Source organism: Schistocerca americana, chromosome 4 (assembly GCF_021461395.2).
Source record: "Schistocerca americana isolate TAMUIC-IGC-003095 chromosome 4, iqSchAmer2.1, whole genome shotgun sequence".
Lineage (NCBI taxonomy): Eukaryota > Metazoa > Arthropoda > Insecta > Orthoptera > Acrididae > Schistocerca > Schistocerca americana.
Genome location: NC_060122.1, coordinates 823,727,624 through 823,743,393, shown reverse-complemented (window position 1 = coordinate 823,743,393; position 15,770 = coordinate 823,727,624). Strand labels below are relative to the sequence as shown.

The 15,770-nt window shown below is 38.7% G+C and overlaps 1 protein-coding gene across 1 annotated transcript in view; it reads right to left on the bottom strand.

Moving 5' to 3' along the window:
* LOC124612275 (autophagy-related protein 2 homolog A) overlaps positions 1 to 15,770 on the bottom strand; it is a 492,429-nt gene that overhangs the window by 395,464 nt on the left and 81,195 nt on the right. The window contains exon 5 of the mRNA XM_047140377.1: positions 5,564 to 5,783. Coding sequence (XP_046996333.1) covers positions 5,564 to 5,783 — 220 coding nt within the window. The remainder of the gene's footprint in view (positions 1 to 5,563; positions 5,784 to 15,770) is intronic.

The following is a 15,770-nucleotide window of genomic DNA, read 5'->3' as shown; positions in this document are numbered from 1 at the left end:
ACAGATACCTTAACTTCCTATCGGCATGTATGACGCATCCAGTTTTTGGCCTGTTTTCAAAGGAAAAAAAGTGTGGCTTATATGCTGCCAAATACAGTATGTGAAGAGACACATCAACATGCGAGCAGCTTTTCCACATGATGTTGGCTCACCTCATGATTGCTTTCCTTGCCATATACTCCATCCTTTCAAATTCTGTTTAGGCCTTTGTTAAATTACTTCTTGGAGTGACAAGCTGCAGAAGTGTAATGTGTTCTTTCTAAAATTTGTGTGTGTGTGTGTGTGTGTGTGTGTGTGTGTGTGTAAGCGCACGCGTGTGCGCGCATGCACACACACATTGGTGGGAATGCATGCACATGTTTCAGCCCATTATTCATGGTTCTACTTCATTTTTAAGACACCCTTTGCAAATAGCTAGGAGTTAACTTAAACATAATCGACATGATTCTGGTATGTCAATTTCAGATATATAAAAGGCATCAATTAACTTTTTCTATTTTTTTTCTCTAATAAATATAACTTTTTTCTGTTGAGTAACTGCAGAAGGTAAAGTGTAGCCTACAATTGGCTACTCACAGTGTTAATACAAGGACAAACCCTTCCTACAAGTAGGTAAAGAAGTCTGAATTCCTTGTGCGTGGAACAGTTATTTTATTGCCTAGTTCCCCACTTCCTCTACTACTCGTTAATGCACCAAGCTGAGGTAAGCAAACAGCCAGTACACAAGTAGCCCCATAAAAGTACATATGAAGCCCAAAAATAACAGGAATAATCAACTAATAGGTCTAATGAGTGCTCTCAATACCCAGGGGCAGAGGCAAGCAGAAAATGAGCTGATGATAATTAGCATTTGCCAGCCTTACATGATCAAGGACGCGTGGTGCTTATTATTTGGCCAACAGTGTTATCACTGTCAGTAACAAGGCAGCCCCTCAAGTGCTGCAGTCTTTGCGAGCAGCATCATTTCTTGTTTGCTGTCACTCCTGATATTATTGTCAGACACTGAACCCTGGTACAGACACACAATGTGCAAACTGTAAATACTCCTCAATGAACAGTATTGGCACACTGGACACTTCTAAATTCAGCTGAAAGCCTACGACCATAATTTATAATTGACGTTGAAAGTCTCAGTGTACCACATGGCATCAATGCATTTAACACAGTGTACATCTTTTTTTGGAAGTGGTATGATATGTGTTGAAGCACCACAAATTTTAAAAGTTTTTTTTAGCTACTAATAGTGTAGAAAGTTTGTCATATGTACTACCACTGCATCAGTCTCCCATGTATTGTTAGTTGTGGGGCAATCAAAGTATGCAACACCATCAGAGGGGGGAGGTGTGCCACAGAGTGAGGAATTTCTAGAAAGCAAAGGGCAATATTCAAACATATTATTAAAAAAATGTGTGTGTGTGTGTGTGTGTGTGTGTGTGTGTGTGTGTGTGTGTATGTGCGTGCGCGCGCGCGCATGTATGTGAGAACATGTGTATGTTACTCATCTCCTCCTAAACCACTGAACCAATTTCAACCAAACTTGGTACACACATGCCTTACTGTGAAGCAACAATTGCTGTGTGGATAAGAACTATCTACCTATAACATTTCACAAGATATGACTTCATAAACAATGAGATCTGTGAAAAAATGCCGCACCATGCAGGACAGTTAAATATATTACTTATGTGCTACTAATTCTATTCACAACAAATTTCACATACAGGATTCATACACGTCACCAAACGTGTCTACAAAATTACATCATGGTATCACACACAGTTCAGAAGATATGACATAATACACACTGAGACGCATGAAAAAATGCCGGATCACGAATGAAGTTTTAAAATATTTATTCTTTACTGCTAAGAAACTTCTATAGTCAAGTCAACTTAAGGAAAGTCGAGTCAATCTAAGGAAATTCCTGACGCCTGGCAGCGCTTTTGGCAGCTTTCGACTGCGAACTGCAAATGGCTGTAGGCGAAAAAAACAGCTGCCTATAGAGTTATGAAGAGGCGTCGCCATGGACACGGTTACAAAATAGGCGTCGCCATGGACACGGTTACAAAATCACCTTGTAGACAGGTGAAGCAGTTGTACCGATACATTTGTACATTATACATATTTTTTTGTACGACTGTTTCATAGGTTCAAAGGTGTTTTCAGAAATATGTGGAAATGGAGTTTTTACAATTTACATGACAAACACTGTTCATTTTTCGTTTTTGCTCCTAATTGAAAATTTGCAAAATGAATACCCAGGAAATGCAGGGTTTGTCAGATAGTATATAATAAACATGATGAGTTTAACTGATGATACAAGGTCTGGCACCACTGAAGAAGAAGGAAGAAGTTTTTAAATAAGATGCTTTATAACACAGAAGGATGCTAAGAGATATCCAAGAGAAAGACAGAGGTGCAAATCATAGTGCAGATGTATGTACAGTGTGATAGCACATAATCTGAAGAAGACTGTCAACAAAGAAAATTACTTTGCAATATAAGTAGTTTGTGGTTCAGAATAAAACATTCAATAAGCAAATTAAAAGTCCCATACCAGAGCAATAAGCTACAGAACACACAAAGCCAAACCATAGATGAAGGTATGAAAAATATGATGCAATAGGGCTAATATGAACCTAATGGACAAAAGTCACCACAAACATGGTATGTACAGAATTGGTCAGAAAAAAATCCAAGGATTCTCCAAAAGATTTCATAAAATTTTCATCCTATTAGAATCATTCCACATGGCATCATATCATTTAAATTGAGACAATATTCCTGGCGAAAAATCTGTTTAGAAACATTATCAGATAATATAAAGTCAACTTTGGGCCATTCCATATGAGTACACTCATTTTTTTAAAAAAATTGTTGCACCACGGTATTTTTTTTTTTTTTTTTGTACCAAAGATAGACATAATTTCTCTATTCTTCCGCAGGTGATTATCAGGAATCTATGTCACTGCAATTTATATACATAAAAATAGTCAAGGACTAGGAACAAAAAATAAAATAAATTAATAAAAAAACCACAAATTTTTAAAATGTCAGCCAACAGAACAAAATTAATTAATTAATTACAAAAACAATCAATTATTGACAAAATTAATTGTATAGACAAAAAATCTACTCGCTAAGTGGTGACAGAACACACACATAAAAGACGGTTGTAATTGGCTTTCAGACCCAGTGTCCTCTTCTTCAGGCAGCAGCATTGAATGGGAAGGAAGAGAGGTGAAGGAAAAGGACTGGAGAGGTCTAGGAAAAGGGATAGGTTTCAGGAAAGTCACACAGAACCGTGGCTCAAGGGAGACTTACTGCATGGGATGAGAAGGGAAGACTGATTGTTGGGGGCTGCATCGGACGAGATTTGAAAACCAGAGAGCATGAAGTTGGAAGACAGGGTAACATGCTGACAGAGATTACTGCTTAAGTGCATTGTACGTATCAGAGGTGGGAGGGGGGGGGGGGGGTGAAAAATAGATGGGAAAGACAAGGAAAGATTATAAAACTAAAAAGGAGTGAAACAAAGAGTAGTTACAGTGAAGAAATTAATGTAAATTAAGGCCAAGTGAGTAGTGGGGAACAAAGGACATGTTGCAGTGCTAGTTCCCACCAACAGGGTTCTGAGAAACTGGTGTCTGGGGGTAGAATCCCACCTCTGTTACATAAAATGCACTCAGCTTTTCACTCTTATTAACTCATGCATGAGATTTAAGCAGTAATCTCTGTCAGCAGGTTACCCTGTCTTCCACCTTTAAGGTTTCAGGTTTTCAAATCTCATCCAATGCAGTCCCCAACAATCACAATCAGTCTTTCCTTCTCATCCCGTACAGTAAGTCTCCCCCGAGCCGCAGTTCTGGGTGGCTTTCCTGAAACCTACCCCTTTTCCTAGACGTCTCCAGTCCTTTTCCTTCCTATTCAATGCTTCTGCCTGAAGAAGGAGCCACTGGCTTCAAAAGCTTGCCAATTACAACCGTCTTTTATGTGTGTGTTCTTCCACTACTTGGTGCATAGATTTTATCTAGTCAATTAAGTAATTAATTAATTAAGTAATTAGTTAATTAATATTACAGGAGTAGTGGTCTACCATGAGGTCATACATTAGGCTTAAAAAAATGTGTTTCAGAAGAAGCATTACAAAAAGATTAGCAACTTAATGAGCTTTTATGGTGTTTATTAAAAATATAACAGAAAAAATGCACTTACCAGTGGAAAAATTAAGCAACAGATCTTTTTCTTTAACACCAAAACACTTGAAGAGAGCATTGCTATCAGCAGAAAGATGGCAGGGTAAATAACAGCAGAACAAAAGACACTGCTAACCCATGTTCCCAATCTGAAATATCTTTTTTACCCTCCAACTCTGACAAAAATACCCTTGAAATACCCACAAGTTTAGAATTATGAAGTGGCATCTAACCATGTAATATGTGGCTTATTAAAGCCCCTAAGCTCTCAAAATACCCAAATTCCAGAGAATCGCCCAAAACCTGACAACACTGTTACTAACCACTTTTTGGAGCTAGACAAGCCAGGGAGAAAGAGGGAAGGGAATCTCTCAAAGAAATGCCCCTCTCTTCTACCTGTGGAACAGTACATGTGGTTATTTGGGTGATCCTAGCCAGTCACCACTCTGCGTGAGCTGAATGATACACTAACAGTATTGCTGTTCATTTTGTGATCAAGATACATTGAAAAAAATTTCTGTAGCAATTATATGCATGTCTGAAGCCACACAGCTTTTAACAAATGCCTAAAAGTATTGAAAATTTTGCTAAAATATGTTAAGTTCACCTGTAATTTTTCTGAACACAAAAATGGAAGAAGTTTGATGCTCATCACAAACCGGTTGTGCTAAGGAAAGTTTTTCTTTTTCTACAAATACACTGTAGCATTAAATGAGAACAAATTATTAAATTATACTTTAATGTGGATAGGAGAAAAAGAAAGAAAAGGAACATCGAAACTACAGTGGAAGTATCAGGGGCAGGCAAATCCTGAAAAAATACTGTTATAACTTTAGTATTGTCTGAGGGACACAGAAGGCATAGGTTCTTGAAATGCCTTGTGATGCAGTCAACAAGATAAGAAAGGAAAAAACTGTGACTTTGTGCGGTTTTTCTGTCATATTATAATTTACATAAGCCTTTTAGTGATTAGATAAATTGGTCCAGTCATTTTGCATTCAGATGTCATCAAGTAATGTAGGGCAGATACTATTTATCCACATTTGACAAATTCAGTTTCATCTTACTAAGAATGTGCTATAGACATTTTGAACCTTTGAGAATGTCGTAAAGCTGGAACACATAAGGCAGTATACAATTAATACATACAGTGGTCAGGATTAACATCAGTTTTTTAATGCATAAAAAAAATGTCACAATATCTCACAAAGCATTTATGCATTTTGCTGCTGAATTTTGATAACTATAGGGTTTTCATTTCAGGCAACAGTTATTTATCTGTTTCATCTGCATCTCACAGCAGAAATGGATTGAATGGAACAAAATTTGACTGAAATGGTAAAATAAAATCCTGAAACGATACAAACCTTGGATTCTGGCGTGGAACTTGTTGACGATGACATTACAGATCGAGAAAATGTCCTAGCTTGGGAGGGAAATTCATCTGTATATAATGAAACACCTTCCAAATAAAACTTCTTTGTTGTAAAGGCGGCAACTTGATAAAGCTTGTTAGCTTGCTGCAGCTGGGTGTCACCCATTGGGGGTGTTGGTGGATCAGTACCTGCCTCATCACAGTAGTCCATGCTGAAACAAATGTTGACAGACTTAATACAAGACAGCTGGTTTGTTGAATATTTATCTCAAAAGTTCTCAATATCTACGCTACAGGCAGCCCTCCTGCATATGTAACCCAAAATATCTTATGGTTCATGGATTAAATTGAGCGAACTCAATTTTGACATATGACATAACTTGTACTAAAATTACGTATGCATATATAGAAATAAATTATCCTGAAACAGCAAAGAGAAAGAGAAAAATACAAGCACAGTAACAAGACTATAGAGTCTGGTAGATTATTCTGAGTCACCAGCTATGCAATACAGTAAAAATACCAGTGTGAAAACTTATGTCTATCACAACAGTGTCAACTTCTGGACATACTGAGGGAGCATTATAAGTTGCCACTGCCCTCAGGAAATGAAACACACTTTCTTTAAAATATCAGATACTGGGATGGGTATCCCACAAATATCAAAATCTGGTGCACCCTCTAACAAGACTAAAATACCACACATCTGAGAACAATGTCCTATCAGGAGTGTGTTAGTGAAACGTGTGCCTGTTCTGTGTCTGTAACAAGTAGCTAATTGTTCTTCACTTCCAACCATACTTTAATGATATATCACACATGTAACACCATTGCACTTTATGGGTCACAGCATGTTACTGTTCTATTGCAATATAATAAAACACTACACAAAGTTTTACTTACAAGAGACATCTGAAAAGGGGATGTGGAATGAATTTCAGTTCATTTAAAATATGGCCTCCTTTCCCCCTCCCCCCTTCCCCCCCCCCCCCCCCCCTTCAATCTGTCAATCTGTCTGTCTGTCTATTCCATCAATCTCTCTCTCTCTCTCTCTATCTATCTATCTATCTATCTATCTCATTAAATCAACACATTTCCTCTTTAACTTAGGAAAAATTACTATTCAAAATATCTTCCTCTCTTCAGAATAAAAACAGTATCGGTCTTTATGACTTCTTCCCCAGTCCCTTGTTTGGTAATTCTCTTCACTGATCTTCATTTATTGTAGATGGCATGACTGTATTGCAATGCCATTATTAGAGTAAAAAAAGGAAATGCTGTCATTAATTTGAAGGTTGGTTTGAACACTATAAATCTTTACTAGGCACGGCCCTATTGCAAGTGGTACACTGTTGTCTTCCTCTGACAATTTAATGTAGGCTCCAAAACTGGTAGAGTACAGACATTAAAATGTAGTTTTCACCTAGATCACAAAATAAATTTATTACTGTTCATTCATGACATGCTTCAGGTCATTCCACCTTCTGATGCAAACCTTAAAAATTTAATGTAATTTGATTGATAAAAAAAAATCTACTAACCACATGGCGGTAGAAGTATGCACATACACAGGTATTAAAGTTTGCAAACTTTTAGAACCAGTGGCTCCTTCTTGTGGCAGAAGGGTTGAAGGGGAAGGAAGAGTGGTGAAGGAAAAAAACTAGTGGACTTAAGAAAAAGGGACAGAGTTCAGAAATGTCATCCAGGAGTTTGCAAAGTTTAAAACCTGTATGTGTGTTCTTGCACCACCACCCGGTGAGTATCCCTGCTATCCCTTCCCCTCCCCACCCGAGCCTCTTTCTTATCACCATCCAGTTGCCTCTCCCATCATGCACTGCAGCTCGAAGTCTGGCTTCAGCTGCCAGGGAGTGTGTGTGTGTGTGTGTGTGTGTGTGTGTGTGTGTGTGTGTGTGTGTGTGTGTCCGTTGTCTATTTTCGACAATTGTGTATGTAGCTATATATATAGTGTCTGTACTATCACCTTTTTGATCTGATCCAGCAGCCAGTATGAATTAAGACACAATGGACTTACAGACACTGACTGCAAGCAGGCATTGACTGAAATCAATACAGAAAGTTGGAAATTTTGTGCCAGACTGGGATCTGAACATGGGTCTCCTGCTTACTGGGTAGATGCTCTGACCACTAAGCCATCCCTACACAGTGGTCATTGCAACCACACTGACTGGCCCAGCAAGACTTCCAAGCCTTCCGTCACACCTGAAGTCTCAATTTTTATCCACACACTACTAATGAAGTGCCACTTGCCCATTATCCTCATTACTTGCAGCATTAAGGTGAGATGGTCAATGATCTCATCAGTGCAGATACACATCAGGCTCTAACTATTACAGGAGTCAGCAAAATGCTGTGAGTAATGAGGATAATGGGCAAGTGGCACTACATTAGTAGTGTGTGGGTAAGTTGAGAATTTCGGTCTGGTGGAAGGTGTCCACGCAGTTGTGATGACCACTGTGTCCCCATAGCTTAGTGGTCAGAGCATGTGCCTAGTAAGCAGGAGAGTCACGTTCAAATCCCAGTCTGGCACAAATTTTCAGCTTTCCCCACTGGTTTCAATCAATGTCCATTCACAGCCAATGTCTGTAATACCTTTGCGTCAAAATTTTTGGTCTATGGACTTCAAAAGCTGATTATTTTCTTTAAAAAGTTAATGTGGGTATGGGTTAGACCATAGAACATTTGATCAGTAGATCACACCGTAGAACAGTTGATAAAGTTAGTATTTATATGGATGTGGTGTACAAAAGATAGTGTGTCTGTACTGTGACAAATTCTGCTTTGGGGAAAGGGGAGGCTATTTTGCTGGAAGTCATAAGGAGAATGCAGATGGCAACAATGGGAGTGCTTTGGGTAGATACTTGCAAGCACACCATTATTCACTGGGACATATTAATGACAATGTGGAAGTGGTGCATGATTTGCCTAAATTTTGCTGATTCACCTGTACAATTTCATAATACCTGACCACACCATTATGGATCCTCCTAGATATCAGTCTCTTTCCACAATGAAGGTCCAGAAATCATGTTCCATGCCACAGATGCGAATCTGTCAAGAATCACTCCCCACACCAAATCGGGACTCATCTGTGAAAAGAACATTGGCCCACCCTTCGACCGTCCATGTGGCATGTTGACGGCTCCACTCTAGATGTTCCCTTCTGTGAAGACACGCCAGAGGTAAACAGACAGCGGGTCTCCCTTACGGCCAAATAACGGTCCATTCCTTCTGATGTCCCATGTGGTCAGTCCTGTCCTTGTCTCTGGGATACAGTTTCTGCCTCTATAAACTGTCATCCCTTCCAAGAAACAACAAAACATTTCACATTAAGCCATCAAGCCACATCAGTTTGTGACTCTCCTGCTTCCATTCTTCCTATGGCCCTCCACTGCTGAGAGCCAGTAGGTGTCTTCTCTGTGGCATACTACACCATCTGTAACTGTGTACACAGCCACTGTGGATGTGAGACTACCCTGCAAACACTACTCCACTTGATAGGTATCCTGACATCATTCCTGGCATGGCTGTCCATTGATCAAAATGCCATCTGCTGTGCAAAACACAATCGTAATGACATTTGTTGACAGTTTACATGATTATATTGTGAATTAGATGCAGGACAGTGAAACAGCAGCAGTCTGTTGCTTTAATTTTGGACACTAGTGTAGCTTTTGGCCACAGCTTTTGTCGTCAGTAGAGAGAGAGAGAGAGAGAGAGAGAGAGAGAGAGACACACACACACACACACACACACACACACACACACACACACACACAAGTGAGCACACCTCATGCACACATGACCACCAACTCGAGATGCTGGAGTTGGAGGTCATGTGTGCTTGCCTTTCCCTTCCCCCCCCCCCCCCCATCACCCCCTCCCCCCCCCCATCCCCCCTCCCCCCCCTGAAAGCTATATGTGAGTGTAATCGTGCCAGTCTACAACTTGATGTGACTTTAATAAAAGTAGCAATCTAGCTTTTCCTACATTGTTGATATTCCTATCAATACCTTCCATCGTTTGATTTCAACCATACATTTATATCATATATGAGCCATACAAATGTGGAACATATTTAATTGTCATAATAGTCTGCCTTAATACATTCCATATAAACACTCTGTACCTTGGTACAATAACAGTACTGCACATTTTGTGATAACTCCACACATAATAAATGAGACATTGTACCTGTCAAAGGTACAAATACCATGTGAATGTCAAAGAGACGAAGTTGACACACATACACAGTATGGATGCCTAAAAGATTGCCAACATTCTCTTGTCCAGCCAAAGATTACAGTTGTCACAAATACAGAAATAACACGGCATCCCTTCTCTGAATGACAACATAGATATATAACATGATATAATGTGGTATATTAGCTTTAGTGTTACAGAAATTAAAAATAAGGTATTTATCTACACTAAACATTGTGAAAGAAGTCAAAGGATAGTAATGGAGGTTACCGTGTGATACTTCCCGATGAAGTTATTATGTATGCATATCAAAAAAAAGAATAAAAAACATGAGAAGCATTCGTGCCAGGCATAGAAATGAACCATTCAACCTGACAAACTTTAAAATTGTGTTAAAGTGACAACCAAATCTTGTTAAAGTACTATTTGGCCATTGTGGGAACCATAAGTGACAGCAAAGCTCTACAAAAGATCTCAATTTAGCATGCACACAAGCGGTCCTACCTCTGGACATATCTATCTAGATGTTATGGGTATCAGTTTACGTAAGAGCCAGTAAAGGTAACATATGCAGTTTATTTATAGTTTAATAGTGCATTTTGGTAAAAAATCCACAAATAAATGTAATACCAAGGAATGTAAATCATAGACTCTTCCAAGTGATGTTTAATTAACAGCCTTACATGATGGGTTCTGTAAATCCCGAGAATGTGATGACCTCGAGCGACAGATAGCACAAAACCTAGAGCTTGAGTAACTGATGGTGTAACCCCAAGTACACTATGTCTATACCTGAAATCATCTGTTTGGACCATAAATGATACAATTCCTCGATGGCCAAATCATGGCATCAGGTCTCTGAAACTAAGACCTCAGGGTGGGGGGGGAGGGGAAGGGGGGGTTAAGTAACAGTTGACCTGTACCTTTAAGTGAATACCTCTAAAAACATTGACCAATTGACAATGGCTGTACCTAGGCTCTAAAGTATCATGTATTTCTATTTGAACTTATTTCTTTTGAGAAGTCATGACTGTCAACAATACAAAGGCAATTTGCATGTATCGACTGATATGACAAATTTTTGGGTAAAACAAGTGATATCACATTAAGCTGAGGTTCGTTCAATCATAGATAAAAGCTTGTACATAATCTATCTCATATTCAGGCTCAGCTCCGCTGCTACGTAAAGTAATGACACATCAAGTCACATAATATCCCATCATGGGTTACAAAAATATACAGATACGAGTGTATCATCAATTGCATAAAAGGACAAGAACATGAGAATTCTTTTTGGCAAATATACAATAATAAATGCATTATAGGGGGATGAGTATTGCAAAGTATACCTAAAATAAATACATCAGTCAATATGAATACTATACTAAAATAATAAAACATTATTATTTCCAAAATGTAGCTGAGTGGGAAGATTTTTTAAAGCTTGTTACCTTCAGAAGAAAGCAAGCAATAATTGAAACTATCATCATTGTGCTATTGTCATCAACGGCAATAAGGTCTGTAAGGATAAAGGTAGTCCACACTACGTAATCTTATATCAGTCATATAGGTAGATGAATGGTAAATTTAAAGGAAAATAATTAATGGCAATGGTTATTGGTATGTACTTAGGGAAGGAAAATATTTAAAAATGTATTTGATGAAAACATTTACTGAGTATGTGAAAAATATTGTAGCAGGGTATGATGATATGCAGTCTTATTTCACATACACTGATGACAACAACATGAGTGATGATAGTTTCAATTATTGCTTACTTTCTTCTAAAGGTACTAAGAAGTACAGTTTATAAATCATATTTCTTTTATTATTTTAATTTAATTTTAATAGTGAGAGATGTATTTCTTTTGGTATATTTCGCAATACTCAACAGTCGGGACCGATGTCCCTAGCAGTGTGTGTGTGTGTGTGTGTGTGTGTGTGTGTGTGTGTGTCTATATATATATATATATATATATATATATATATATATATATATATATATATATATATATATATAATAGAGGGAAACATTCCACGTAGGAAAAATATATCTAAAAACAAAGATGATGTGACTTACCAAATGAAAGCGCTGGCAGGTCGATAGACGCACAAACAAACAAACACAAACACACACACAAAATTCAAGCTTTCGCAACAAACTGTTGCCTCATCAGGAAAGAGGGAAGGAGAGGGAAAGACGAAAAGATGTCGGTTTTAAGGGAGAGGGTAAGGAGTCATTCCAATCCCGGGAGCGGAAAGACTTACCTTAGGGGGAAAAAAGGACGGGTATACACTCGCGCGCGCCCACACACACACACACACACACACATATATCCATCCACACATATACAGACACAAGCAGACATATTTAAAGTTTGCCTTTACAAACGTCTGCCCGTGTATACATATATATATATATATAAAACAAAGATGATGTGACTTACCAAATGAAAGTGCTGGCAGGTCAACAGACACACAAACAAACACAAACATACACACAAAATTCAAGCTTTCGCAACAAACTGTTGCCTCATCAGGAAAGAGGGAAGGAGAGGGAAAGACGAAAGGATGTGGGTTTTAAGGGAGAGGGTAAGGAGTCATTCCAATCCCGGGAGCGGAAAGACTTACCTTAGGGGGAAAAAGGGACGGGTATACACTCGCACACACACGCATATCCATCCACACATATACAGACACAAGCAGACATATTTAAAGACCTTTTATAAAGAGTTTGGGCAGAGATGTCAGTCGAGGCAGAAGTGCAGAGGCAAAGATGTTGTTGAATGACAGGTGAGGTATGAGTGGCGGCAACTTGAAATTAGCGGAGATTGAGGCCTGGTGGGTAACGGGAAGAGAGGATATATTGAAGAGCAAGTTCCCATCTCCGGAGTTCGCATAGGTTGGTGTTAGTGGGAAGTATCCAGATAACCCGGACGGTGTAACACTGCGCCAAGATGTGCTGGCCGTGCACCAAGGCATGTTTAGCCACAGGATGATCCTCATTACCAACAAACACTGTCTGCCTGCGTCCATTCATGCGAATGGACAGTTTGTTGCTGGTCATTCCCACATAGAATGCGTCACAGTGTAGGCAGGTCAGTTGGTAGATCAAGTGGGTGCTTTCACACGTGGCTCTGCCTTTGATCGTGTACACCTTCCGGGTTACAGGACTGGAGTAGGTGGTGGTGGGAGGGCGCATGGGACAGGTTTTACACCGGGGGCAGTTACGAGGGTAGGAGCCAGAGGGTAGGGAAGGTGGTTTGGGGATTTCATAGGGATGAACAAAGAGGTTACTAAGGTTAGGTGGACGGCGGAAAGACACTCTTGGTGGAGTGGGGAGGATTTCATGAAGGATGGATCTCATTCAATATGTCTGCTTGTGTCTGTATATGTGTGGATGGATATGTGTGTGTGTGTGTGTGTGTGTGTGTGTGTGTGTGTGTGTGTGTGTGTGTGTGTGTGTGTGTGTGTGCGCGCGCGCGAGTGTATAACCGTCCTTTTTTCCCCCTAAGGTAAGTCTTTCCGCTCCCGGGATTGGAATGACTCCTTACCCTCTCCCTTAAAACCCACATCCTTTCGTCTTTCCCTCTCCTTCCCTCTTTCCTGATGAGGCAACAGTTTGTTGCGAAAGCTTGAATTTTGTGTGTATGTTTGTGTCTGTTGACCTGCCAGCACTTTCATTTGGTAAGTCACATCATCTTTGTTTTTAGATATATTTTTCCTACGTGGAATGTTTCCTTCCAAAATATATATATATATATATATATATAAAGAAAGATGATGAAACTTACCAAACAAAAGCGCTGGCAGGTCGATAGACACACAAACAAACACAAACATACATTGTTTGTGTGTCTATCGACCTGCCAGCGCTTTTGTTTGGTAAGTTTCATCATCTTTCTTTTTAGATATATTTTTCCCACGTGGAATGTTTCCCTCTATTATATATATATATATATATATATATATATATATATATATATATTGGAAGGAAACATATATATATATAGAGGGAAACATTCCACGTGGGAAAAATTATATATAAAAACAAAGATGAGGTGACTTACCGAACGAAAGCGCTGGCTGGTCGATAGACACACAAACAAACACAAACACACACACAAAATTCAAGCTTTCGCAACAAACTGTTGCCTCATCAGGAAAGAGGGAAGGAGAGAGGAAGACGAAAGGAAGTGGGTTTAAAGGGAGAGGGTAAGGAGTCATTCCAATCCCGGGAGCGGAAAGACTTACCTTAGAGGGAAAAAAGGACAGGTATACACTCGCACACACGCACATATCCATCCACACATACAGACACAAGCAGACATATATATATACTATTTTGTATATGTGTCAAAAAGAATTCTCATATTCCTACCCTTATATACAATTGATGACGCACTTACACCTGTATATTTTTATAACCTATGATGGGATCTTATGTGACTTGATGTATCGCTGGTTTACCTAGCATTGTGGCTGAGCCTCAATATGAGATAGTTTACACATATCTTTTTAATCAATGATTGTATGAACCTCAGCTTAATGTGATATCACTTGTTTTACCCAAAAATTTGTCGTACAACTCCAAAGATATAAGTTTCATGTGGCTGTTGACAGTTATGTCTTGTCAAAAGAATGAAACAAAAATAGAGATACATATTACTTCACCACCTAGGTACTACAATTATCAACTGGTCAATTACCACCCATGATTTTACAGGAATGCACTCCGTTACTGAAGGGTAATATCATCAAGGCCTCCCAACCTCCCTTCCCCTGAGGTCTTAGTTCTACAGACCTGACACCATGATTGGGCCATCCAGATACTGAGAAATTACCTATTGCTCAGTCTAAATACCATGTAAACAGACACTTACCATTTATAGTGTAAACAAATTATTTAAGATATAGATCATAGTGTACTTGGGACTACACCATCCATTACTTGAGTTCTAGGTTTTATGGCATCTGTCACTTGAGGTCATCGTGTTCTTGGGATTTACAGAACCTACCACTTAAGGTTGTTAATTAAACATCACATGCGAGAGTATTATTTTCATTCCTTGGGAGTACTTTATTTGTGGACTTTTTATCAAAATGCACTATTATATAATAAATAAACTGCATTTTCTACCTCCACTTCCTCATATGTTTAATAACCATAACATCTAGACAGATATATCCAGAGGTATGACCACTTGTCTACATGCACTAAGCAGAGATCATTTTGTAGAGCTTTTAGAGCCCCACAAGGGCCAAATAATACTTTAATAAGATTTGATGACACTTTAACATAATTTTAATGTTTGACAGGTTGAATGGTTGGTTTCCACACCTGGCTCCAACACTTCTCGTACTTTTATTGTCTTTTTTGATCTAAATACGTAACAACTTCATTGGAATTATCATGTAATATAAGAGTTTTTTGTGTTCTATTCCATCGCAGTCCTTCACTTGACTTCTTTCACAATGTTTAGAGCAGATAAATAGCTTCTTGTAAATTTCTATAACACTAAAGTCAATGTACCACGTTATATCAGGTTATGTATTTATGTTGTTATTCAGAGAAAGGATGCCACATTATTTCCGTCAACTATAATCTTTGGCTAGACCAAAAAACATCTGCAGTCTCCTAGGCATTCACACGGTATGCGTGTTTCAATTTGACCTCTTTGACATTCACATAGTCTTTTTACCTTTGACAGTTATAATGTGTCAATAATTAAGTGTGGAGTTATCACCAAATATTGTGCAGGGGCACAGTGTTTTTATATAGATTGTGTTAAGGCAGGCTATCATGACAATTAAATATGTTCTATGCTTGTATGGCTTACATACGACAGAAATGTGTGGTTGATCCATTGATTCACAATGTTTATGTATTACAGTTTAAAAATGTCCTTTTTTTAATTCCTCCATTTCCTATGATGCTTGTGTATATTTTATAATTGTTCTCTTGTAAGCTTCAAAAC